This window comes from Dipodomys spectabilis, unplaced genomic scaffold (genome assembly GCF_019054845.1).
Source record: "Dipodomys spectabilis isolate Male_0828 unplaced genomic scaffold, ASM1905484v1 ptg000019l, whole genome shotgun sequence".
NCBI classification, from domain to species: domain Eukaryota; kingdom Metazoa; phylum Chordata; class Mammalia; order Rodentia; family Heteromyidae; genus Dipodomys; species Dipodomys spectabilis.
In genome coordinates, this window is record NW_024870696.1 from 26,002,912 (window position 1) to 26,030,044 (window position 27,133).

The following is a 27,133-nucleotide window of genomic DNA, read 5'->3' on the forward strand; positions in this document are numbered from 1 at the left end:
ATGTGGTGCTGAGGAATCGAACCCAGGGCCTCATGCATGCAAGGCAAGCGCTCTACCACTGAGCCACCTTCCCAGCCCTCTTTTTTTTTTTTTTTTTTTTTTGTGATAGGGGTTTCTTTATGTTATCCACTCTGCTCTCTAACTCCTGAACTGAATAATGTGCAATCATCTCTGAATTATTCAGTTTCCAACACTGAAAAAGATAAGGGAGATCATTTTTTTTGTCTTGAAGAGTGTCAAATGGCTTGAACAATCCGCCTTTGAAAATCAAGTTAATTATTTGTTAACTTTGAACAATAATTCACCTCTATAATTTTTTGGACACCTTCACCTGAGCAATGTGTGGCACTTATGAGAATTCCTCTGATGACGTTATTAGGGAATAAACTATGACTTACCTGGATAACATCATCCACTTCTGCTCTAATAATAGGACCAAGAATGCCAAGGTGCTCCTCATACTCTCCCCGCGGATCCCGTCTGGTAAAAGTACTATCCAGGTACTTTCGGAAGACAACTTTCTTGTATGTGGTGTCCTGTGGCACGTCATCAATTTCGTCATCCAGGTCCACCTCTCTGAAATAATGACAATGGTCATTTTATAGAAGAAGACATCAACACTGGTTCAATTTAGGAAATTGTCTCTGTTTTGAAATAGAGTATCTAGCACAGAACTGTTAATAACCATTGCAGGGATAAACTAATGAATTTATGTGTGAAGAAAGAGACTGGCCACTAAACTCCCAGCCGAAGGATCATTTCTTAGGGAACGCTTCCTACGATGCTTTGGATGAGGTCATTTTTATCATGCCTTCTATTTCTACCGCGTGATTATAGTTTACACAATAAATTCCTGTGATCATATATGCCTATGAGGCAAATTATATATGTTCTATTTGTGAGATTATCTATTTCTGTCTTATTCCACCTCTGAGGTGTAAGCCCTGTGAGGTAGGTATTATGTTTAGTTTGCTCACAGTATTTTTCTAATGTGGAACCTAAAAACATCACACTCACCGAAGCAGAGAGTAGAATGGTGGTTAGTAGTGGCTTTGAGGGCAGGGAATAGGGAAGATTTAGATCAACAGATACCAAATTTCAGTTAAATGCACAAGGAATATGATCAGAAAGTATATTATACAACCTGATAACTATAATTAAAAATAGAGATCTATAGTCTTGAAAACTGGCAAGCAAGTAGATTTTTAAGTGTGGTCATCACAAAAATAAGAGACAATGCACATGCTAAACTAGCTTGAACTAGACATTTCACAATGTATATGTATTCAACACTGTCAATATTTACAAATAACAAAAGATGGTGGTACACACATCTTATGGAGCACTACTGAATAGAAAAATGATTCTTGATACATGAAAGGACTGGCTGAAGGTGGAGAATGTATGTATTGTGTGGGGGGAAATGCCAGTCCCAAAGGTTACACGTTGCTTGATTTTGCTTATATGATATTCTTGAAATCATTTACATAATATTCTTGAAATGACAGTAACAGAGACTACAGAAGTGGTTGCCAGGAGATGAGGAGGAAGGTGGTGGGAGGGACAGAGATGTGACTAGAAAAGATAACTAGGCTTTTCATGGTGATGGAAATGTTCTCTGCCTGAAAGTATTTATTTAGGTCAGTATATTGGCTGTGCTACAATGTTACAATTCTGCAGGGTGTCACCAGAGTGGAAATGAGACAGAGCATGCAAGGTATCTCTCTGCATTGTTTCTTGCAATTTAAAATTTATCTCAAAATATAAAGGTTAATTAAAATATAAATATAACACCTTATTCTCTAGATAGCTCATCAGCTCAGTTCAAAGCATATGAAATTCCCATAGTCTATGGGAATGAGCCAAATCTTAGTCTGTCATACTCATAATACTACTGATATATTTCATAAACCATCAACAGAGATTTTTTTTTTTGGTGGTAGTACAGGGATTTGAACTGAGGATCTCACACTTACTAGGCAAATGCTCTATCACTGAAGTCATGGTGCCCCAAGACAGTTCTTTTTCTTTTTCTTTTTAAGTTCTTTTTGCTTTAGTTTTTTTTTCTTTCTGATAGGTCTCCAACATTCTGTTCTAGCTGGCCTTAGATTATAATCCTCTAGATTTCTAAGTAGATAGGACTACAGGCATGAGCCAATCTGTGTAGCCAACATGGCGTTTTATTCTGCCTTCCTTCTAGTCTGACCTATAAACTTCATCCATTCTAGATAGATTCTAAGCTTAGCATCTAGTCTCACAGAACACAGGAGAGAGGAGAAAACAACTTTGCAATAAAAGCTGGGTGTAGGACTAGACTAAGGCATGAGATTTTTTTTTTTTTTTTTTTTTTTTTTTTTGGGTCCGGTCGTGGGGCCTGAACTCTGGGCCTGGGCACTGTCCCTCAGCTCTTTAGCTCAAGGCTAGCGCTCTACCACTAGAGCCACAGCGCCACTTCCGGCTTTTTTTCTTTTTGCTTATGTGGTGCTGAGGAATCGAACCCAGGGCCTCGAGCATGCAAGGCAAGCGCTCTACCACTGAGCCACCTTCCCAGCCCGGCATGAAATTTTTGAAAGCATTTGTTTCATCTTGTTCTACTCTGAAGAAACACTAACTTCTAACACCCTCAGACCTTGCTTATAATTCTCAGATATCCAGATAGTCTCATGCATTTAAGTAGGAAGTTAGGAAGAATGTATTTTTAACAAGAATCCTAATGTGGAAATAAATATTTGTGGACCAAAGTCACATCACATATTCTGTCTGGCTACTCTCATTACACTTTAGTTTTTAGTGAATAAATGTAGCAGCTTTTATGAGAGTTGTGGACTACTTATAGACCATGAATGAACAAGTAATCACCATGTGTATCCCTGAGAATCTGTAATTGACTAATTCTTGCTCCTTTCCTCCTCTTTCTTCTATCTTCATACCAGAACATATAGCTGAGCCCAGTGTGACTTTCTACCTCTAAGCAATACTAAATTGAAATGGTCTTAACTTAAGAAGGTATATGTTGAAAAGTATCTTAAATATATATACATTATATATATTCAGAATCTGCCCTATAAACACATAAATGTGAAAAGGAGATGTTTACATTGTAATCTGGATTTGAAACCAACTTCAATTAAGTCATATTAATTTGATGATCATTATGGATAGGCTAAGCTCCATATTGGAACAAGACAGGAGGGTAAGAACTTGTGGGAAGAGAATAGGAGACAGGAATCATTTATACCCACAGCACACAAGAGATTTCACAGTGATTCCTGTTACATTTCTTTAGGTCTCTTCTAAAGCCATGGAGCCAATTTTCAGTAACTGACACAGGAAATACGGGCCAAGTTGCAATAGGAGAACCAAACTATATTGTACATAATTTGCTAAAAATTATTTCTTAGGGCTATTTTGTGTACTTTTCCGCCATAGAAGTGGGGAAAAGAGACTATAAAAAGAGAAAACTATCCAACCTTTCTGCAAATTGTGAATAATCCCAGGGTATTTCCTCAGCTGCAATATAATAATACTTTCTGTTCCCCGAGTTGCTGCGGAGATACCATGCCGCGATGTTGTCAGGATTCCTGGAGGATGTCATATCTGCCCTTGTGTCTGTCTCATACGGGTTGTCGTAGTTCACATAATGCATCTCAGCGTAGTCATCTTCACTGCCCTCATAATCTTCCCTGGGAATGATCTCGATATAATCTCCATCATCTCCACTGAAGCCTACCACCACGAGTGGGTTGAATTCTTTCGGTGTAAAAGTGTCATTGAGCGTTGGAGATGGCATATGAATAAGGTCTAGATAGGGAAACGTTTGATTAAAATCAGGATGAGGTCGAGGCTGACTGGATTCAGAAGGGGAGGATGTCTGACTGTGGTCTGGAGGAAGTGTCTCACTGCTATTAGGAGGAAGGGTTGTCTGACTGATGTCTTGAGAGACAGTGACCTGGCCAAGGTCTGGAGACAGGGCCATCTGACCAAGGTCTGGGGGTGGAGATGTCTGGCTGAGGTCAGGAGAGAGTGTTGTCTGGCCTGGAAATGGGGACAGCGCTACCTGGCCAAGGTCTAGAGATGGGTCTGTCTGGCCGAGGTCAGAGGGTGGGGACATCTGGCTGAGATCTGGGGACAGAGCCATCTGGCCAAAGTCTGGGGACAGAGATGTCTGGCCAAGGCCTGGGGAGAAGGTCATCTGGCCGGTGTCTGGGGAGGGAATTGTCTGGCTGAGGTCTGGGGCAGGGGAGGTGTATTGCTGATCTAAAGGGATGGATGGCTGACCAAGTTCTGCCAGGAAAGTCGGCCAGATGTCATGTTCTGAGAGAGGGGAGGTTTGACTGTCGTCAAGAAAGAACTTATGGCTTAGGTCATAGGGAAGCATCCAACTGGATTCTGAAGGAGAGGCTCTATGATTGGGATCTGGAGTAGAGTGTGTTTGATCAGAGTCTTGAATAGGAAACCATTGATATCCTTCCTCCGAGGGCACTATTTGATCAAGATCAGGAGGGGAGGAGCTTGCCTGACCAGTGCCATTTGGGAGCTTCTGATTATGGCTAAGATTCCTGAGGGGGACTGTCTGATTGGAGTCTATGGGAAGAGACGTTTCATTGGATTTAGGCAGGAAAGGGTGGTTGGGTCTCTTGGTGTAGGTATCTCTTCTTCGGGGGTGAAAACTCCGGGGAGACAGAGGAACATGCTGTGTAAGCTTCTTCTTCTTTTTCCGTGTTCGGATTAAAAATTGTCCTCTCATCAAGCCACTATTTCCTCCACGCTGTGTGACTTGAGAAATGTTTCTCAGGTTACGTCTCATTGGAGTGAGGTTTGGGCGATTACTCTGCTGTCCTGGCTGTTCTGTAGAAGGGATGCTTTCTTCCAGAGTCCTCAAGACATTCTGGGTACTGTTCTGTGTACCAACAGCCATGTCTTCCTCTCTGTCTTCTATGATCTCATAGCTACCTTTTTCAGAAGCCAGATGCCATTTCTCATTCATAATCTTTGATGGGTTCATTTGTTTTAACAGTAATAAATCACTAAGAATGTCCTTCCTGGGGCTCATTCTGGAGGATGTATTATCTTGGTTTGAATGTCTCCCAAGTTTACGGACTGGGAAGTTCATCCAGGAGAACCTATGCTTTGCAGCTTGGTGTCTTCCTGCCTCGGGTACTTTATGGTTAGCGTGTCCTTGGCTTCTGAATCCTTTTGTAAGGAGGCTTATGTGTGTGCCATCTGGCTGCAGGGGGTCCTCCCTATAGTCTTCAGAATATGGGCTGGAATGCTCTTCTGTGGAAGGGTTGAGAACTGAATTCTTGTCGAAGCCAGTGAGGTGTCCCAGGGGGCTGACAGCTGGAGTGGCTACTGGGTGGGGAAGGGTTTTCTGAGGCTCTGTGAGGTTATCAACAGTGAGCCTACTCGTGTTTCTTGAGGAAGAAGAATTCAAGCCAATAGCTGTATCTGTGCTCGGAGAAATAAATTCGGAGCTGTTTTCTAGGGCAAGAGCAGTAAGATTGAATTCATCTTCTTCCCCATTCAATGATGAATTCCTGAATGACCTAATTCCTAATGAGGTAGCCAGTTCATCCTGGTAATCAGATTCATTATCATCCTCTTCCTGTTCGTTTTCTGCAGAGTAGCGCATTTTCCGAGTCTCCATGGCTGTAGACTCCACAGGTTTATAAATATACGAGTCATCATTATCATCATCATTCCGGTTACATTTAACATCTCTGAATCTCAGACTTAGGTTTTTGCTTCTGGGACTAGAATTCATGGTAGTTATCATCCAAGTTCCTTTAGAAGAGACACAGAAGACAAATGTTGAAAGTCAAGGAAAAGGTATTAGAACAACAGTATCTGAATGATTTCTTGTGGACTTTGAAATATGTATCTGTCTGTGATATGTGGGCCATTGTTAATTGGTGAACTTTAAATTATTGGTCCTTAATGACATAAAGAAACTGAGAATAAGATACTTAAGTGTTTTTGTTTTTGTTAGCAGTTTGCTTATACTGTGACACTCAAGCACATGATCAAGGCATTGCTCTTATTTACAGAATGTAGTCCAAAAGTAGGAAGTAGGAAGAAAAAAAATTTGGGTTTTTTTTTTTGTACACAATGTCAAGCATATTTTGGAAGATATAAGGGGAGGGTTGAATCACAAATAAGACATTGACTATTATAAACATCTTATTAGCTGTATATCTTGTTTGAGAGTTGGAGTTAGAGGATGATGATAACATCTACTTCCAACAAAATATTTAGATCTTTAAGAAATAATTTAGATAGGGTCAATGCAGATTTGAATCTGTCTAAAATGGTATGAATTACTAACATGCTAAAAGTTTCCTGGGAAGTCTCCAACACCTCTGACTTGGTAAATATTACAATTAATGGCCAAAGAACCTCTGTCAATTGATGTACTTTTTATGTGTGCCTGGATTGGGACTTGAATTCAGGGTCTCATGCTCTCACTTAAACTCAGTACTTGCTGCTTTTTTTGCTCACTGGCCAATTCTCTATCAACTGAGCAATGCCTTTAAACACTCACTGGGCTTTTTTTTTTCTCAAGGCTAGAACTTTACCACTTGAACCATACCTCCACTTCCAGATTTTTTTGTGATTCGCTGGAGAAAAGAATCTCACAAATTTTTCTTCCTGGGCTGGCTTTAAACCAAAATTCTCAGCTCTCAGCCTCCTGAGTAGCTGGGATTGCAGTGTGAGCTACATGAGCCCTCCACTATAATGTTTTACAGGTGAATAATTTGAGGCTTGTTTAGGCTGAGTAACTGTGTAAGGTTACTAGAGATTGAGTGGTAGAGGATTTGAGCTGTGTCTGATTTTTTACCCTACGATGGGTGGTTGTCTTAAAAAACGAAAAGGAGTGTCTGAACTAACAATACAAGCTTTCCTACTCATGCATTGTCCTCAAGGTTGTGCAGTATCCTCCTGCTGGTAGTCTTGACTGCCCACTTGACTCAGAATTGTATAAATTGGAGCCATATGAAAGAATAGGACCCATTTAAGTCAAGGGTTTCCCATTTTGAAGCCCTCAATTATAGTGAGGACTACAAGGCATCAGGGAAATACACCAGAAGGAGGTAGTTGTCTGGAGAAATGTAGCTGGCCTTTAGAGACCAGTGGCTCAAAGTCAGCTTCTTCTCCAAGTGTCCACCTTCTTACCAATGTTATCCATTGTGACCGTCACAGATTCTCCACGCATCGGGAAGAGGGTCAAGGTATCTTCATGCCTTTTTCCATGGAGAAATGAGTGTCCAGTGAAATGAATGGTCAAAATATCATCCTGAGCCCCCACACTGCAGAAGTGCCACTGGACAGTGTCATCAAAGCAGAATCCTAAAGTAGGTATGCTCTCAGGCACATAGCCATTGATAGCTGAAAGATAAGATGTATTAGTATACCAGGTCTCTGCAAACAAAAGGGCATGTGTCTAATTATATCCAAGACAAATGTCCTAGTGTTCATTTGGTTGTGTCAAAGCAGTGATTATCCAAGATAAGTCTCACTAGGTCTACCATGTGACCAGGAGATCAAATTCAGACTTCCCAAATAAGAGCTTATCCTCCTTAGTCAGCTGAGAGAGAAATGTCGGGATAGAGACAAAGCCTTTTATTCACATTGACTTATTCATTCATTTGACAGATATATATATATATATATATATATATATATATATATGTGTATGTATGTATGTTAAACATTTTGAGCTCTAAAATCTGTCATAAGGAAATTCTGAAGATAAATAGAGAAGAGTAAGCAGAACAGTTCTACTTTGAAGAAAAGCAAACCATAAGAAATTCATCTTCTTGATATACCAGTCTCTGAGAAAAATGAATCTCCTTTAAAAGGGAGCTTATTTAGGAGATTCTGTCATTTTTACGGATGCCTATTGTCATCTATATATGCTATAACTTTCCATTCAGTTTCATGCAGTTTGACTCAAAATATAAATGTATGTTCATCACTTTTTAAAGGATACTGCTAGGCAACATCTCTATTTTTGGATGTACTAATCAGCAATAATTTGTGATCAAATCAAATCTGTACTAATTTGTAGTCAAAGAAACGACTTTTATGTGGACAGAGCCCACACCTGCGTGGACTACCTCTGTACCTCTAGTACTAGTAGAGCGTCCAGACTCCCAGCAAATTTGTAAGTGAGCACTTAACATCATTTCAGGGATTCAACATGTATTCCTTAGCAATTTGCACCTCATTCTAGAGGTACATATTTATTGGACAGTGTACCTTTATTCCATTTATTCTATATGGCCACTGGCTATCAGTGGCTATTGAACACGTGGTTTCTTGCAGGGTTAGGGATCAAACCAAGAGCCTTATGCATGCTAGGTCAGCACTCTACCACTGAGTTACATACTGCCAGTCCTCATGAATGCTTGATAATGTGAATAGACTGAACTGAGATGTAGTAGAAAAATGCAGTTCACATTGGATTGCAAAGATTGAGTAATAAAGTAAATCTCATTAAATTTTTCTATTGATTGAATTTAAAGTGATATATAAAATATATTAGTAAAGCACACTAAATTAATTTCACTTAATGAATTACTTTCCTTTGTTACTTATTTTTATGCCAGTACTGGGGCTTGAGCTCAGGGCCTTATACTCTTGCTTGGCTTTTTCTCTTACAACTGGTGCTCTGCTACAGAAACCACATCTGTAGTTCTGGCTTTTTGCTGGAGACAAACTCTTGAGTTTTTCTGCCTAGGCTAACTTCAAACCTCGATTTTCAAATCTCCATCTCCTGAGTAGCTAGGATTACAGGAGTGAGCCCCAGGCACCCAGCTCTTTATTTTTCATTGTAACTCCCAAAAACATTTTATGTATGTAGCTAGTATGTAATTTCTGAAGCACGGTTCTGTCTCTAGAGCTATGACAGATTGACTGTAGAAATGAAATTATGCAAAGAAAGCTGAGAGTAGCTGGCTCCCTATTTGTCATGGCAACCTATCATTTCTGAAGATCTCCAAATTATCAGTCATCTGACATTACGTAGACAGATAGTGGAGAAACAATCCTCATAGGTATGAAAAGGGATGAAGGTCACTCACTTCTGACTCAGGAACAATAGACGGAATCCTGGCTGTTGGGAGAGAAATTTGCTTCTAGATTCTTTCATGAAATTTCTCGTTGACTTCCTGTTGACTTTGGAACGGAAGAAAGTGCCTGCATTCTGACTCAGGGAATTCCTTCTGCCCTGAGCTTCTTTCCGTTTCACACCTTTTCCTACATTGTCTTTCCAAGACTTTTGAGTACCCAGACTCACTTTGCTTTAGTTTGGATTGCATATCTTGTTTCTGCCCTGGTCTTGAGTGAATAGTATTCACCCTGGTTAAGTCTCAACTCTCCAGTGCACTGATCAAGGGTATAACACATTCTGTACCCAGCCCTTCCCTACATCCATTGAAAGTAAGAGATGAAGCTTCAAAGTTAATAAGCACTGGTTGTTTTTAATTTTACTCGGGAATTTCACCAGCAAGTCCTGAAATTGCCTCTGCCTATGGGCATAGCCACTCCAACCACAGGAGTGAAAATGTGATGGACAGACATGGTCTCTAACTTACTGCTCATGATGTTTGACTGGTAAAACTTGGGATCATCACGTTTCACCTCATCAGGATTTTCACAAAATTTGTTGATGTTATACTCAATATACCAGCTCTTATTCTCATCAAACATGGCAAACACAGCCAGCTGCTCGATGTCTGCTGCCCTCTGGAGGAAGACAAGGCTGTGGTCAGTGGTTAATGCTCCCCCTAAGGACCAGTTACTAAACACTGGGTTCTCAGATACTGTACGGACACTGAAGCCATCATTCAGATGGTTTGTCAAAGCTAAGGCTAATATGCAAAGCAAACAGGTCAGAACAGAAAATTCAGACACAAACACATCCCCAAAGGCCAAAAATAATCCCATTTCACCACAGTAACTGAAAATCTGTTCATCTCTGTAATTGAGCATCTTTCTGAATATGTTCCAAGTAGTTGCAGAGGACATACAGAATGTTGTAACAGAAGATCCCTTTGTCTCTTTTCTCTTGTTTTGTATAAATCAGGATCTTAAAAATGTCCAGTTCTGATTTTTCTAGACGTATGTTTATTTTGTATGCTTTGAGATAAAATTCTTTGATTATAACTTAACCTAAGTGAGAATTTTAGGTTAATGATAACAGGACTATTGATCTTCAGTGATGAAAAACTCAGATCAGTGTCTTGTTCCCATTCTTTGGGATGATTTAGTTTCACTGCAAATAGGCCATTGTTTGGCTCCAACTTCACTAGAAGTCATCTTCAACTGCATCTGTTTTCTGGGAAATCTCCCCTATCTCTCTATCACCAGTCTCGGAAAGTCCCAAAGATCAATATAGAAATTTACATTATTAGCAGATGGTATCTCACAGAATTCCCCCAGACCACCCCGTTCTCAACTTTTGGCAGAAGTATTATTCACTTAATAAAGGAAGAAATTAGGAGATAGTAAATGACTTCCTCAACAAAGCCAACACACAGGGAGTTTTAATCTAAAGTTAAATACAGTATCACACTATAGACTTACATTCTGCACTGACTGTCACAACGAAACCAAAAAAGGGCCCAGTATTTGTTTTTGTTCTATAGATAGAAACACAATTTAACAAGGAGATTGGATCTGTTCCAGCCAGGAGAAATACCCAGAATTTCTGAAAAGGTATGTCAAAGACCAATTACCTGTATGCCCCGAATATCCAGGGATCTGCTCTTACAAATTAGAAGAAGCCCTATCAGCCCAGAGGCAATGTCCCTTGTCATATCTACGTCACTGTAGTACGGTCTTGTTAAGCACTGGGGATCATTTTCTGTGGGTTCATCAGACTCTAGGATATTCCATTTGTAAGTATAGGTTTCTCCGGGTTGAACGGCTCTGATCATGTGACTGCCTAAAAGTGAATACACTCAAAATTATTTTAATTTGAAAATTTATTACATGATGCAAAGTAAATATTTTAGCTCTCACTAGAACCAAATAATATCAGCAAAGAAATTTTCTTTTTACCTTAAACACTTGGAATTCTGGATAGCATGTAACTGTTTCAGTACTTCCTGTTAGAGACAACTATAACAGCAATAAAGAATTCCATAATTTGTGACCACAGACAGAATCCTGAAGTGAGACGTGCTTGTGACTTGTGTATTACTACTTATAACACAGGGCAAGGAGGGAAACAGAAAAGGTACAGAAGCATCTCTCGGTCATATGTTTCTTTCAGAGGCTCCCACCTGAGGTAGAGTGGGCTTCATCATCTTGATGAGAGAAGGTCACTCCATGAGGGTAAATGCTATATGCCCGGCTGGCCATATTTTTAAACGTGATCTGCAAAGTTAAATCAACGTTGTCATTTCAGAAGTTAAAGTTTCTCATGAGACCTAATAGAGGATGCTAGCTTTGCATATTTACTGTGTGTGTGTGTGTGTGTGTGTGTGTGTGTGTGTGTGTGTGTGTGTGTGTGTGTGTGTGTGTGTGTGTGTGTGTGTGTGTGTGTGTGTGTGTGTGTGTGTGTGTGTGTGTGTGTGTGTGTGTGTGTGTACACACAGTTATCTGAGCAGAGCAGTAACTCCCTCCCATTACCTTGTGGTGGTAATACATATGATGGTGGAAAATTGAGCTGACCTTAAAGGACAGATTAGGAGTAATTACATTTTCTTCACATTGTATTACAACTCTTCAAGTTGGTCCTCATCTTTCTTCCCTACTTGGACCACATCTGTCTCCTCTCATCTCTAGACACTATTCCCTTCTGCCTGCCTGATGTTCTAGAACCACTCTTCCTACAGGGCACAAAATCCACATCCTGCATTCCCAACAAAGGATTTTTGCACTTGAATCTAATATGCCTAAAAGAAAGGAGAAGTGAGGTAAAGGGAAGCTTCATAGAAAAGAAGTGCTTTGTTCTTTCATTGGTGTGTGTGTGTGTGTGTGTGTGTGTGTGTGTGTGTGTGTGTGTGTGTATGCACGCATTGCACTGATAGTGAGGCTTGAGCTCAGGGTGCTGTCTCCTAGGTTTTTCCACTCAAGGCTGGTGCTCTACCACTTGAGCCACAGCTTACTTTGGGCTTTTGCTGATTAATTGGATTTCAGTGACATAAGAGCTGGCTTTAAACTCTGATCCTCAGATCTCAGCCTGGGTAGTTAGAATTACGAGTGTGAGCCATTGGCACCTAGATCTTATATTGTTTTTGTTGGTGGTGGTGGTGGTCATGGGGCTTGAACTCGGCCTGGGCACTGTCCCTGAGCTTTTGTGCTCTACCACTTACTTTGAGCCACAGTTCCACATTCAGTTTTCTGGCTGATAACTGGAGATAAGAGTCTCACAGACAGCCGGGTGCTGGTGGCTCACGCCTGTAATCCTAGCTACTCAGGAGGCTGAGATCTGAGGATTGCGGTTCAAAACCAGCCCGGGCAGGAGAGACTGTGAGACTCCTATCTCCAATAAACCACCAGAAAACCGGAAGTGGCGCTGAAGCTCAAGTAGTGAGACTCCTATCTCCAATAAACCACCAGAAAACCAGAAGTGGCGCTGAAGCTCAAGTGGTAGAGCACTCGCCTTGAGCTGAAGAGCTGAGGGACAGTGCCCAGGCCCAGAGTTCAAGCCCCACGGCCGACAAAAAAAAAAAAAAAAAAAAAGAGTCTCACAGACTTTCAGGTCCAGGCTGGCTTTGAACTGTGATCCTCAAATGTCAGCCTTCTGAGTAGCTAGGATTTTAGCTGTGAGCAACCAATGCCCAGTTACTTATTGTGTTGTTTAATAAACAAAATAGACTTTATCTGGGGACATGATTCACATAGGAATCTTTATTAGGTTCTTTAGTCTTCAAAAAACTATTGATTGACTTCCCAAGGCTTTGACTCATCCTTAGTTTGTAGAAAATCAGCATTATCTTAAACTTTGCTCAAATTGTAACCATCAGTTTTTGCTGAGATGTGATATAAATCTCTAAGGAGAGTTGTCTAAGGCTAACTCCAAGCTTTTGATACATATCTAAATGTACCTTTATTAGAGACCAAATGAGATCCAGGCACCTAGACCACACTGAAGAATAGTTGTTTAGTCAGTTGTGGGGCTTGAACTCTGGGCCTTGGCTCTAGTCCCTCAGCTCTTCAGTTCAAGGCGAGCACTCTGCCACTTGAGCCTTAGCTCCACTTCCAGTTTTCTGGTGGATAATTGGAGATAAGAGTCTCATAGACTTTCCTATCCAGGCTGGCCTTGAACCATGATCCTCAGATCTTAGCCTCCTGAGCAGCTAGGATTACAGGCAAATTGCTTTTAATTCAGTTGTGTTTACTGTTGTGTACTCTGCACCTATGAAAAGCATTAAGAAGCTGTTTGACTTTTAGGTTCTGTAACAGCTGTACGAAGTTTGGGAAGGATGTCCTCCTCTGAACCTTAGAGCACCCTCGCTTGAAGGCTCCATGGGAAAGTTCCTCTTAGGTTTTAGCCACAGGCAAATTGTGCTGTCTTTGTGAATTTGTGTATAAATCTTGCCCTAGTACATTCACTTTGCTATATATAGCTTGGGACAAAAGTTGCAGTCAGCCTTGTAATTATTCCTGAGTTTTAAATTTTCGCCATCTTTAAGTAGTTGTACAAAGGAATTGCCATTTAACAAAGCAGTTTATGTCCCCCCTTTCAAGTGACATTTTTTTCTCCTACACCAGTACCAGCGCGTGAAGTCAGGCTACCCCACTTACTTCACTTGCTTGTTTGGCCAATGCTCTACCACTTGAGCCATGCCTCCATCTCAGGTTTTGGAGTCTCATGGACTTTTCTGCTTGGCTTGGCCTTGAACCAGGATCCTTCAGTTCTCACTTTCCTGAGTTGTTATGACTACAGTTGTGAACCACTGGTATTTGGCCTGATTTTCTCTGTCCCCAAGTTCTCTCTTCAATTAATTGATTCGTTTTTTATTTTTTCCTTTTTGATAATTTGTTGTGAGACCTTTGTGTTACGGAGCAGGCTATAAATAAAAGCAAGCACTAACTGAAATCTAAAAGCTACATTTGCAATTAAAATTACAGGAATACTTTGATTAAGTCTAAACACAGAGCCATCTATTCTGTGGTATTTATTGGTTTTGTATTTCTGTTACTTACTTTGAGTGTGTCTCTGACCTGGGCTCTGATAATTGGGCCCAAAATCCCATCTTCTTTTTTCTCTATGCGTTTGGTGAAGGTCTCATCTTGGTACTCTTTGTAAACAACTTTCTTATACTCTTTTCCAATTTGGTTTGAGAAATTATCCAAGTGTAGAGACCTATATTTTCTGAAAGTGAAATGAAATAATAGAACAACAATTTTACCAATTTTTAGAATGGGAAAACCTTTGCACTTAGCAGGGTTTTGGATTAGCTAAAATGCCTACTTCTCTAAAAATTAGTGTGCTCGGGGTCCTCATATCTTCTGTCCTGTTGCAAAACTAAACATCTGAGTCACTTCTGTGGTAAAAGATTGATTAAGTCCTAGATAAGCCATCAGAAACAGCTATTCACACTCCCTGCCACTCCCACTGGGGTAGCAGGCCTTGGATAGCTCAGAGAAACAGGTTGAGAAAGGAGGTCACATTGGGAGTTGTTCTAAAACCTTCCCTGTCACTTGATCTATGATGCCCTTACTGGCTTCCTAAATATTTGAGTCTTCAGCAGCCCCCTCTGGTCATTTTTACTCATTGATCTTTATTCGTTAGAGTTTTGTGTGATTGGGTTGTTGCTTTCACCAGCCACCCAAATCCTGAGTGCCAACTGAAAAGGAAGAAACCTTCTTTACCATCTTCTGTACCTCCTAGGATACATGGTTTGGGAGAAGAAACATGAATGCTGGCTCCCCTTATTGCCTTAGTTTGCAAAGGAGGAGCTGCGAGTATCTGTTTTATGTGTTTATTCTGTACAGTGAAAACACTGACTATTGCCAGAGTCTCAGATGCCCATTTCAGCTCTTTACTACTTACATAATCTTGGCCAAGTTCCTTTTTTTGCTCTTCTTTCCAGTTTAGTTCTTTAAGCCAATTTCAAGGTTATTATTGTTTTTTTTTATTACAGTGAGATTAAAATCTCTCATATCTAATATTGCTTTTTTGCCCATCCTGAATTTCCTCAACAATTTTCATTTCATGTGTATCATTTCAAAATCTTGTGTAATGCATACAAAAAGACTCAAAAATAAGCAAATATAAATATTGTATTTATACAGAAGGTACCTACTTATATAGTCCATAATAAATCTTGATTGATTTATTCATTTTTGGGTGATGGTCCTGGGGTTGAACTCAGCTTCAAGTTGGCTAGGTAGGCGTTCTACCACTAAGCAGAGCTCTCAGCCCTATTTGCACCTTTTTTTTTTTTTTTTTTGGTAACTTGTGGGGCTTGAACTCAAGGCCTGGGCACTGAACTTTCTTGCTCAAGGCTAGTGCTCTACTACTTGAGCCACAGTGCCACTTTTAGTTTTCTGGTGGCCTTTCCTGCCAGGTCTGGCTTTGAATTGAGATCCTCAGATCTCAGCCTTCTGAGTAGCTAAGATTACAGGACTGAGACACCTGCTCCGGCTTTACACTCTTTATTTTGCACTGGTTATAGGACCTCACTTCCTGCTCTGGGGTTTTTCTTACACCTGTCCATCTTCCTCCTATCATAGCTCAGAGGACAGGTATGTACCACAGGCCCAGCTCTTTTCTGTTGAGAAGTATCTCAGAATTTTCTCTCCAGGCTAACCTGGACTTGTCACCCACTCAATCTCAGCCTTCTGCACAACTGGAATCACAGGTAAGCCACTCTACGCAGCTATTTGTTAAGATAGGTTTGGCCCAGCCTCAGACCTCAACTTAGCCTATCTCAACTTGCCAAGCAGCTAGGCTTATAGGCATAAGCCACATGTTTCCAGCTTTACATCTTGCTTTTTAAGTTTAACAGTATGTCTTGGAGAATTTTTTTATTTTGGGTCCGGTTGTGGGGCCTGAACTCTGGGCCTGGGTGCTGTCCCTCAGCTCTTCAGCTCAAGTCTAGCACTCTACCACTTGAGCCACAGCGCCACTTCCGGCTTTCTTCCTTTTTGCTTATGTGGTGCTGAGGAATCGAACCCAGGGCCTCAGGCATGCAAGGCAAGCGCTCTACCACTGAGCCACCTTCCCAGCCCTGTCTTGGAGAATTTTTTATGTTAGTATATAAAGAATATTTATATGCTTCTTTTAGAAAAATGATAGCCCATTGTATGAACATGTCATTGTTTATTGGTTTCCTACTGATAGACATTGGTGTTTGTTTCTAATAATTTGCTCTAACCTAGTGTGGATGCCCTGTACATGACATCATTTCACCTGAGGAAAACAGTCATTTCAGTACACACTTCCTAGTTATCCTCTAGAAAGGATGCAGCAATGTACTCTGCCACCAGAAGGTGTGCTAGTGCTTCTTTTCCATAACCTTATCAGCAGATTGTGCCATCTTCATGTGGGTCTAATAGGCACTGGAGTAGTATTCAGTGAGTGTAAGTTGTGTTTCTGTTATTATGAATGGACTTGAGTATTTTCTGAAATGTTTAAGAACCATGGGAACTCCCAAAGTTCTTAATCTCTTGGACACATGCCCTCATCTGTAAGAAAACAGAAGCAGTGGCTAATGTGTAGATTGGCATGAAGCCCTTAGAATGGATCTAATACAATGGTTAGCAACAAGTGGTAGCTACCATTTATTACTGGTATTATTAGACTAATTTCCCTTGGTGAATTTGGAATGACTCAAGATTGATGAAGTTAGGAAGTCTGGGTGGGAACCAATTGACAGCCGTCCACACATGGCCGTTCACACTCACTCCCAGGACCCTGTGGACATGTCTCAGTCTTTTGCTCAGTGATAGGAAACCCAATGACTCACTTGTCCATATTGGCTGGGATGACAGGTGCATAGTTCCAGATGACTTCCTCGGCAGCAATGAAGTAGTCCCACCTCCTAATGTGCCGCCTCTGGTCTCGTGTTAGTTTCTTTGGAGTCCTGGTTTTCTTTAGGCAGTCTTTAATATCAACATAAACTTGCATCCCAGCTGAGTTAGGATATAAAGGGAGTAGAACAATTTGAGAGAAGCTATTGTTGTTAATCAAAGTGCGTATTTCTGAAATCAATTTGTAGAAGATGTAAGTAGTAACACTAAAAGCAATAGTCAGGCAACTCTAGAATGTTTAGTGTAGGGATTTGGCAGAGGGGGCAAGAATAAACTAGGGTTGGGGGAAAGGGTTAAAATTTGGGAAATTTCCCTTTGATTCTTTTGGAGGACAAAGATTTCTTTTAATTTCCAGACTCTTAGGGCTAGGAGTATAACTGAGTGGTTAAGTATGTCCTTAGCACACACAGATGGCCCTGCTCCCAGCACCACAAAACAAAAGAAGACAAAAGAAGACAAATAAAAACAAAAAGTTCAAGAAAACACTATAATTTAGATCTTATTCAACTTTTTCTTATTTCTCTGTATAAAACGAAGACAATAATAGCATATGCTTAATGGAAAGGTCATTAAAAATTAAATAACAATCCATAATAGCACTCTCTTCAATGTTAGTTTTATTTTTAATATTATTAGGAACTCTATATTACACAGATATAGTAGCAATATCATTGCTCCAGATATAATTTTGATTGGTTAGTGTAAAAAGACAAAATGATCCATGAAATGTTTTATCCACGTGTTTACACACATTACTTTGGCAGCAGTATGTTTTCCTACATTAATATCATTTACTTTGATTTTAGTTTCTGTAAACACAAATGCTTCACTCAATAGTGCTAAAGGAAAAATGTGTACCACATAGGTGTTTAGCTCCTGTGGTATCACAGAGCCTTGGGGATTGATTTTCCTGCTTGAATTCACTGATGTTCTAAAGTCTACCCTACAGCTGTTAGGATATTCTTATGACAGATGCAGTACAAATTGAATTCCTTTCTGTGTCAGGCTTTATGCTCAGCTCATTGTAAAAAAAAAAAAATCATCTTGTGTTTAAGCTTTTGCATTCCCAGTAACTTGGTGCTCCTAAAAATGTGTAGATGTTTGCCTTATTTGATCTAACTTCTAGGTCTTTCCTTCAGCTACATGTGAAATACTTTCAAGAGAGAATACTTCCGTGTGTGCATTTGTTTCCTTCCTCTTTCTTCTTTTGAGGGAGTAGAGAACCTCTTCAGCTTTTGCATCACTTAAAAAAAACCACAACACCTCCATTTCCTTCCTTTCTAGCCAACGGTTATAATCTAAAGGCAAGGGTCTACATGGTGTTGTTAGGAATCTCGACAGGTGTATCTGGCGTGGGGCAAGGTGGTGCTCGTGCCTGGGAGGGTTTCTTGCCTTGGAAATGCGTTGGAATGAGAGAAGATATGATCCACTTCCCCTCCGGGCTCACAGTCATGTTTGCAGTCGTGGACGTGGCGCTGAGCAGGGTGATGGCTGAGACCTTGTGATGGTTCTGCTCCAGGACCTGGCCGTTGAAATGAATGGAGAACAGCTCTGGCCCCGAGCTCATTCCAATCAGATGCCAGCTGATGTGGTCATGGGCACAAACCGTTATATCTGAGGTGGAGGGCGCGGGAAGGAGAGAAATGATTACAAAATAGGCGTTCAGTTAAGTCTCCAATGATCACAAAGTCACTCACCAACTCTATCTGCGGTGCCTGCTCTGCAATGGGCGTTGTGTAAAGTCCTGAGGAAACATGCTCCACTCAGGGCTCCTGTCCCACAAAAGCGTGTGTCTGAATGACAGGCAACCCGTCGCTCACAACTCATGGCAGGAAGTGGCATTTTGAAGGCGATTATAGCTTCAATAGATGGGGGCCTTAGTGCAAAATCCTAGGGGTTGCTAAGTGACTATCTCAAGGAAGGAATTAAGCACGCAATTATCTCATGGAGGGAACTAAGTAGGTGAGCAACTAGCCTGGTTGCTATCCAGAATTGAGGTTTTCCTGGGACATAGGGCTTTTAGTATAAGAACTGGTAAAGCCTCAGAAAACGTGGTAGCTGATCACACCAGTCTGGTTTCAGTGGGAGGGTCTGGAGACCCCCACACACACTAAAAGAAATGATTCCAAGGAATGAATCCTCCTGCCTGGATAGAAGTCAAAGCTCTGCCTCAGGGGGAAAAGGTGAGAAGGGTCTGTGACAGTTTTTGATTGCTTTTTTATCTGCTTTGATTGTTCTAATGAAAAGATAAGAATTACTCTGTGTTGCTTGGTCTTTGTAAATTGCAGTGGACATGCCTCATTATGCTGGCCACTGAGAACTTTTCACGGATGAGTAGTAGGAACTGAGGGAAAAGTCTTTGTTTGCTTCCACAGTGACTGGGGAAATGCTCATTTGTTCTGTGGGAGATTTTTAATCCTGGCTTCTATCTGTGGCTTGGGTTTTAAATTTCAGACTCTGAATCACTAGACAGTTAACAAGGGAGTTGAGGATCAGTCTCTTACCAATAGAGGGGCTTTTCCTTTTTTGGAGATCATTGTGAGAAGTAAGTATGGCTGCCACTCTAGAGGCTGAGATCTGAGGATCATGACCAGAGCAGTCAGGAAAGTCCATGATACTCATCTCCAATTAATCACAGAAGTTAGGCTGTGTTTCAAGTGGTAGAGTGCTCACCTTGATTAAAAGAAGTTCTGGGACAGTGTCCAGGCCCAGAGTTCAAACTCCGGGGCCAGAAAAAAAAAAAAAAAAAGAAAAGCTAGATGGTAGCTAGAAGGTGTGCTTTAGTAAGAGCATTAATGTACCCCAAGGAAATGTTCATATTGAATCTAGCACTGAACACAGATACATAACATTTATCATATTTATTCGATGTATCCTGCTCCATAAGAGGGACTTTTATTGACAGTAAGCATGCTAGCAATGATAGTTCCCTTCCCTTCTTCCTTTACCCTCAGTTATTTCTTTTCAGCTATCAATTTATCATCTTTCTGCTCTGATGAAGAAGTCATTTTAATTTTTGCTCACATGGGTTCCTCTTTTGGCTATATACATTTACATAGACTACTGCCTGGAAACAGATAATTCACAGATGACACTACTGAGACTATTCACTGCTCAGGGTTAGATAAAGATGAAGAAATGAATGAGGTATGAATTCATATCTCCCAAGGCAAGGTTAATCAAGTCTCAAGTTGGTAAGTCCTGACTTTAGATCTTAGATCTAATACCCAGAGTCATATAAGTGTATTTTAAATAGTCCAAATGGCAGATAAAGTCAAATAAAATAGAAAATAAGTTAAAAAATAGTACCTAGACCTTACCTCTTGGTGATTTTTGTTTTTCAGTTCACGAAGCCATTTATGATATTCAGACATATAGAAGGACCTCTTACCTGTGTAGTATTTCATGATACAGGAAATAAGGTCATTGTTTCCCAGGCTAGTTACCATATACCCTGGATCTTTAGTTCTAAGTCAGTTTTGCCAGACGGAAGAAGCATACGTGGTCTAGGTGGGAGCTATGGTTTGGATATGGATAGCGGTTTATGTGCTAGAGGCTAACTGGATGGTACTTACATCATTGGAGGTACTGCCATTAGAAGGAATTAGTGTAGCTATTCAGGGTTCATGTTAGTTCTCATGAAAGGGAGTTGTTGTAAACCTGGGCCACCTCTGTAAAGGACCTCTCCTGCCTGTGACCATTCTCCTTTCTTCCGTGCCAGGTTTTGACACAGCCAGGGAGTCCCTCACCAGTGATAAACTGATGGCGCTGCGCAGCCGTGGGCTTTCAGCTTCTGGAAAGACCTAGCTTTAGGTATTTTGTTATTGTAGACAATGGATTAACAGGGGAATTTGGGGTGCTTTCCCTCTCTTCTCAGAAGAGCCTTATATAGATGGCAAAACACTATAAGCACTGAATAATACTCACCTAGTGATTTTTGAAAAATATTAATAGTATATTTGAATGATCTTCATTGCAAGTGCTTTTATTTCATCCCTGATGATCATTTCTGCTAGGGAGTGGCCTTTAACTTCCAGGCAGCAGGGAGCACCGAGCTCACTGATACCTTTGAGGTCTTCTAGGGGGTAGAAGCCAAGGTGAAACTTCCCCAGATACTGACATCTAAGAAGGATACGCACTCTTTCCCTTAGCTAGCTTTCAATTTATCTGTTGCCCTTCCTGGTTAAAAGAAAAGGTGACAAAATCTTGAGAATCAGTGCCTTGGACTGCATTACTTTCTGATTAGGAGTTGAAAATCAACAAGAACAGCCAACTTCCCTGTGTCTTGAGGAAAACAAGGGAGCCGATGTATCCGTGAGTCATGGCTCACGTGTTACCTGGCATTGTCCCGTTCACATAGCCATTGATGGTGTACATTAGGGATGATGACTGGCTCCAGCTTTTGCTTTCATCAAAGACAGCAAACAGCAGCACATACTGCTTGTCAAACATCTTCTGAGTCCCATCCTCAGTCAGGGTACCTGGAAAGAAGATCTGTGTTTTCAAAAGCACCTCAAATTATAGACTGTCATTAACTTTGCTTGGTAAGCAAAGAATTGAGGGCAAGAGACAAATCAGAAGTTTATCATGTAATAACATCTGTCGTGCCATAATGCATACTTTGGCACCATATAGACTTGGGAAACAGGTTTATGTTGAGTCTCTGTACCAGCATCCAATTCTTCCGGTCTTGCTAGGCTAATACATACGTATTCTGTATGTATATACATACACATGCATGTATAAAATGGTAATATGTATACATATTATACATAATATGTTCAGGTGACAACAGCGTACACTGCAAGCTTAATGCAATTTTCTCATTTGTACATGAAGTAGAGCACTACAGAATTGGCTTTGATCGGGATTACTCCGTTCTCATAAGGAAAAAAAATGCTGCCAATGGTAAAAATAGAAGAGCCTTTTACAAGTGTAAAGTTTTCCAGTCCCATCACAGTAACTTCTAACTAACTAGGAAAATGAAAAATATACTTTTGTGATGAAGAAATTAATTGGAGAACGTATGTGGGTATGATCTGTGCATATGGGTAAACAGTGAGTACATCACATTATTTTTTATATCAGTTCATTTGGTTCTTGTTTTAATGGAAGATGAGTTGAATTCAACTTGGATTAAAAGGAAATCTAAGACTCGATCCTCAGATACATCGTTAGTACTTCCCATCTAAAGTAGTCAGCTTGATTCCAAGAAAGGAAGCTGGAGTTTCCTTTTGTTCACAAACCCAATTACCAACCCAAAGGTCCACAATGTTAGATATATTAGCCAAAGGCCTCTCAGGAGTCCCTTGACAGAGTATAGAAGGTACCCGCCCTCCTAAAGACACTGTCCCTGAGGTTAGTGATACAGAGCATGGAAACATGCCATCGGAGTACACTCTCAAACAGCATCTTACTCAAAGAGAAGCGCCCATCACCGAGGTGAGGGAAAAATTAGAAGAAAGAGGGAGTCCCCGCTTTACAAAATGCCAAGGGTTTTTCCTCTTTGTAAAACAATGGCTGCGTAGGCAGGCACCACGGTGCTTCCCGCTTTGAGGTAGAGCTCCCTCCCACCTCAACATCTGCGTGGTTTCTGAATCTTTTTTAAATCATTGTTGCTGCTGCTGCTCTTACCTTTCTTACATATGAGCAGAGGTCCGATCAGCCCTGAGTTGAAGTCCCGCGTCAGGTCTCCGTAGGAGTAGTAGATGTGTGTCAGGCAGGGAGGGTCGTCCTTGGTGGGCCCGCTGTCCTCGCTGATGACCCACTGATAGATATACTCGTGGCCCGGGGCCACCGCATCATCCATCCTCTCCTCAGGGAACGTGTGGTCAGGGTAAGAAGCACCTGAAGAAACAGTAGCCATGAAGAGGACACATGGAGAACACATGCCTTATCATTTGGGAAGATTCGCATGCATCCAGTTTTCTGCCCACATACTGATAAAGGCTTTGACACCAGGGCGATCTGAGGAATAACTGTTACCAGTTAACTACTTAATCATTAGCAATTGTTTAAATATAATCAGACTGCAGTCGCATTTCATCAGCGAATCAACTTTAGAATATAAGCATTATATTTTTCCCCTATGGCCTCTGAGAAGGCACTTTATACCTATATCATCATTATTTGTAGTTAAATATTTCATAGGTTGTGTAAGTGACTTTTCCTCCTGAAGTATAACTATTTGCATTCTGCTTACTTTGGTTGCTAAAGTGTGAGGCTCAAGGTAAGATTCTGATTGCATTCTTCCTAGAATCTCTGATGCCTTCTCAGAACATGGAATAGAACAGGGTATGCGTGGTGAGGACCATGGAGCATGTGCACAGAGGTAATGCTTGCACATGTTAACTGGCATCCTATTTAGGATTCTAGGAGCTAAGACCAAGATCATCAAATCATTGCTCATGAATGGATTTTGTTAGTCTTTATTAGTATTAAAGTGGACTAGATGCCAACTTTGAAATCTGGAGATATACAAAAGTGGGATGTTGAAGTTTGGGAAGAAAGAATTCAAGAGAAAGGAAGGAAGGAAGGAAGGAAGGAAGGAAGGAAGGAAGGAAGGAAGGAAGGAAGGAAGGAAGGAAGGAGGAAGGAAGGAAGGAAGGAAGGAAGGAAGGAAGGAAGGAAGGAAGGAAGGAAGGAAGGGAAGGAGGGAGGGAGGGAGGAAGGGAGATAGGAAGAGCACTTGCTTGCTTTCTCGCTAGCTGGGGGTGGGTTTCTTTCTAGGTAGCTAGGAGTTTGGCTTAAAATGGTAAAGTACCTGTCTAGAAACTTGAGACCCTAAGTTCAAACTTCAGTGCCCCCCAATTGTTTTAAATTTAAAAAAAACTAAAGATTTGTCATTGTAAATGCAAACTCTTGCATAAAACTGTGTTGGACTGGAGTCTTCTGTGTGCTTGCTTTCTGATGAACTGTTGATGCTATTTTCATCAATTATCCACCTGCTGCTATAGATATCCAAGTCTTCAACCCTTTTGTTAAGTTTAAAGCTTAACATTAAATGTTTTTGTGTCTTTCTTCTTTTAAAAAAAAAAAAGACAGTTTGATACTGACAACCAGCATTTACTACCACTCCAATGAATACAAGATTTGAGTGTTAAAATTATTAGGAGCTGACAGCGCCCAGGCCTAGAGTTCAGCCCCTACGACCGATGCCCCCCCCCCAAAAAAAAAAATCGGAGCTGAGAAGTGACAAGAGCTTAAACAACTTCCCATGACTTATAACATAATTTCAGTATTTTTTCTAAAGTATATGAGAAGACTCTCTTCAGATAAACAGGGAGCTTTATCTCTGGAAAGTTACAAAAGAGCTTTGGAACAAAGCAGACACAGGACCGATAAGGGTCACCCTCTGGGGTCAAGCCTTGTGAATTAACCGGAAGCGCTGCCTCCTCCCTGAGCTTCACCGTTTGAAATGAGCTTGCTGGCCCCTAACCAGGGCTTCCTGCTTTCTGGCCTCATGGGGTTAAAATGAATGTTTTTGGACACCAGGCATCCACTATTATAGCTATGAAAACATTGCAGGGATTCCGACAGAAGAAAACAACATTCTTTCCTTTGCTTTCACGAATTTTCCAAAGTATAAGATGGGACATTATTTTCAGAGCAAACCATAACTTTTTAACTTTCTTCATTTATTTCTCTGGATAAATATATGCTCATTTTTTTAGACGTCAGATTCACTATCAGCTTTGTGAGATCACTCAATTAATGCAGACAGGCTGTGAGGAAAAGCATGGGAACTTTGTGTCTGAGTTGACATGTTTTGTTTTTGCCACCTGTCAAGTGTGTGAACTGGGGAAAGTTTCTTAGTGGCCTTTTTATCTTCTGTTTATTTCTGTTCGTTTTAGCTTCAATTATTCAGATTATAATCCTAAGTATATAATATAATCATATAGTCCTTCTTCTAGAGATGATATCATTGTTGATGGGTTGGGAGAAATGGAAAATACATGTGTATAACATACCTGGCACTTAATAAGTGCTGTGGTATCTATAATAATATATGGTGGTATTTTAGTCAAGTATTTCTTTTTGCTGATACTTTATAGTGTATATAGCTTTAACCTTTGTGTTCGAGATGTACTGAAAATGCTCTTGAGTTCTCTTAACATGTGAGAAAGATTGAAGTTAGTGATGCCTTAGTTCAGGCTAATACAGCCAAGTATTATAGACTGGCATTTCTCTGTATCCTAAATGGTGAGACATTTCTAGAGCTGGAAGCTTAGGATCAGGTTCCAGCATGGGTAAGTTCTGGAAGGGGAGTTCTCATTCTATTTCACAGGGAAGAAAGAGGATGAAAGAATAATTCTTGGGGTCTCCTTTATTAGGAGACTGACCTATCCTGAAGGGTATACCCTCCAGGACAAAGACCCCACCCCCTCATATCATCTCATCAAAGAGTAGGATTTGACATATAAATTTTAGGGAGATTCAAACATCTAGTCTCTTGTAGTAGTGACATATCTACTCTGAAGGTAAAAACCGGTAATAAGATAGCCTACTTGTTCACAACCACCCACAAATTAGCACATTTCCAAGCAAAGAGAAAATAGTTTAGTCTTTATTATTAGTAATTCCTTAATCCTTTAGTTTAGTTCCACAGTCACCACCATCATAATCATTACTGATATGTCAAAGGCACACGTACCAGGTACAAAGTAAATAAGACACATAATGAGTCTGTGAGGGGAACTCGTAGTTAACAATAGATGCATATGTGATATATTTCACCTCTACATCTTACTCAGTCCAGAGGCCACAATCGGGACACCCTTGATTGTCTGGGCAGAGAACCAAACAATATAAACAACTGAGAATTACCCAACGTCCCCAGTGTGACTGATTTTTTCTAATGATTTAAAATGTGTGAATGTCAGTGGTTTATATAGAGGTTTCTTTGAAAATATAGTGAGTTTAAACAATGTTGTATATCTAGCTGTTCCAGTTGCCCACACCTCTAATCCTAGCTACCTAGAAAGCTGAGATCTGAGGCTTAAGGTTCAAAGCCCAGTCAGACAAATCCAAGATAGATTTATCTACCCAGCAAAAAGTGGAATTGGAGGTGGTTTCCAGTGCAAAAAACAGCATAAGCAAAAAGGCCAGTGGGCTGGGAATGTGGCTTCATTGTAGAGTGCTTGTCTAACATGCATGAAGCCTTGGGTTCCATTCCTCAGTACCACATAAACAGAAAAAGGCAAAAGTGGTGCTGTGGGTCAAGTGGTAGAGAGCTAGACTTAACAAGCTCAGTGCCCAGTCCCTGAGTTCAAGTCCCAGGACTGGCAGAAAGAGAAAAGAAAAGAAGAGAAAAGAAAAGAGCCATTTAAGGTTATAAAACCTTGAGTTTAAACCCCAATACCAGCACACACACACACACACACACACACACACACACACACACACACACACACACACACACACACACACACACTGTGTGTGTGTGTACATAACATGATGTTCTGATATACATATAAATATTGAAAAGGTTACTATAGCCATGAATATCCATATAATTGGCCAAAGTAAATCACTCAGAATTAACATATTAGTTAAATGTAAGAAAGTTTTCAAATATTTGAATGGATGATGTTTATTAAGTTTAAAAGGTGAATATTAAAGCATCTTGAAGTGGATTTGTACCTGGGGATATATTCTTTATGTATACAAGTAAGAATTACTATTGATACAGTGACAGGATAATTTTTGGGGGGGGGGGGTCCGGTCATGGGGTCTGAACTCTGGGCCTGGGTGCTGTCCCTCAGCTCTTCAGCTCAAGGCTAGTGCTCTACCACTTGAGCCATAGCACCAGTTCCGGCTTTTTTCTTTTTGCTTATGTGGTGTTGAGGAATCAAACCCAGGGCCTCATGCATGCAAGGCAAGTGCTCTACCACTGAGCTACCTTCCCAGCCCAGTGAGAGGATAATTTTATCACGGCTTTTATGCTTTTCACTTCAAATAATTTTATCTTCCAAATGTAACAGACAGGTTATATTTTCAATTTTTCAGCCCACTAATGTAAGATATGAAATATAAACAGCTATTTAGTGCAATCATTTGTGTCAATGCAGTTTTGGTGAATCTGGTGTTTTGGCTAAGATAAAGAGTAGAACTCTAAACTAAAAAGAGGAGAAGTGCCCAG

The 27,133-nt window shown here is 40.6% G+C and overlaps 1 protein-coding gene across 1 annotated transcript in view; it reads right to left on the reverse strand.

Annotated features, from left to right (window-relative positions):
• Positions 1-27,133, reverse strand: part of F5 (coagulation factor V) — a 67,704-nt gene that overhangs the window by 21,820 nt on the left and 18,751 nt on the right. Inside the window, exons 4-14 of the mRNA XM_042674400.1 lie at positions 22,627-22,839; positions 21,330-21,473; positions 18,385-18,606; positions 16,929-17,094; positions 14,161-14,329; positions 11,289-11,382; positions 10,740-10,948; positions 9,597-9,747; positions 7,174-7,386; positions 3,471-5,784; positions 399-576 (exon numbers count right to left, since the gene is read on the reverse strand). Coding sequence (XP_042530334.1) covers positions 399-576; positions 3,471-5,784; positions 7,174-7,386; positions 9,597-9,747; positions 10,740-10,948; positions 11,289-11,382; positions 14,161-14,329; positions 16,929-17,094; positions 18,385-18,606; positions 21,330-21,473; positions 22,627-22,839 — 4,073 coding nt within the window. The remainder of the gene's footprint in view (positions 1-398; positions 577-3,470; positions 5,785-7,173; positions 7,387-9,596; positions 9,748-10,739; positions 10,949-11,288; positions 11,383-14,160; positions 14,330-16,928; positions 17,095-18,384; positions 18,607-21,329; positions 21,474-22,626; positions 22,840-27,133) is intronic.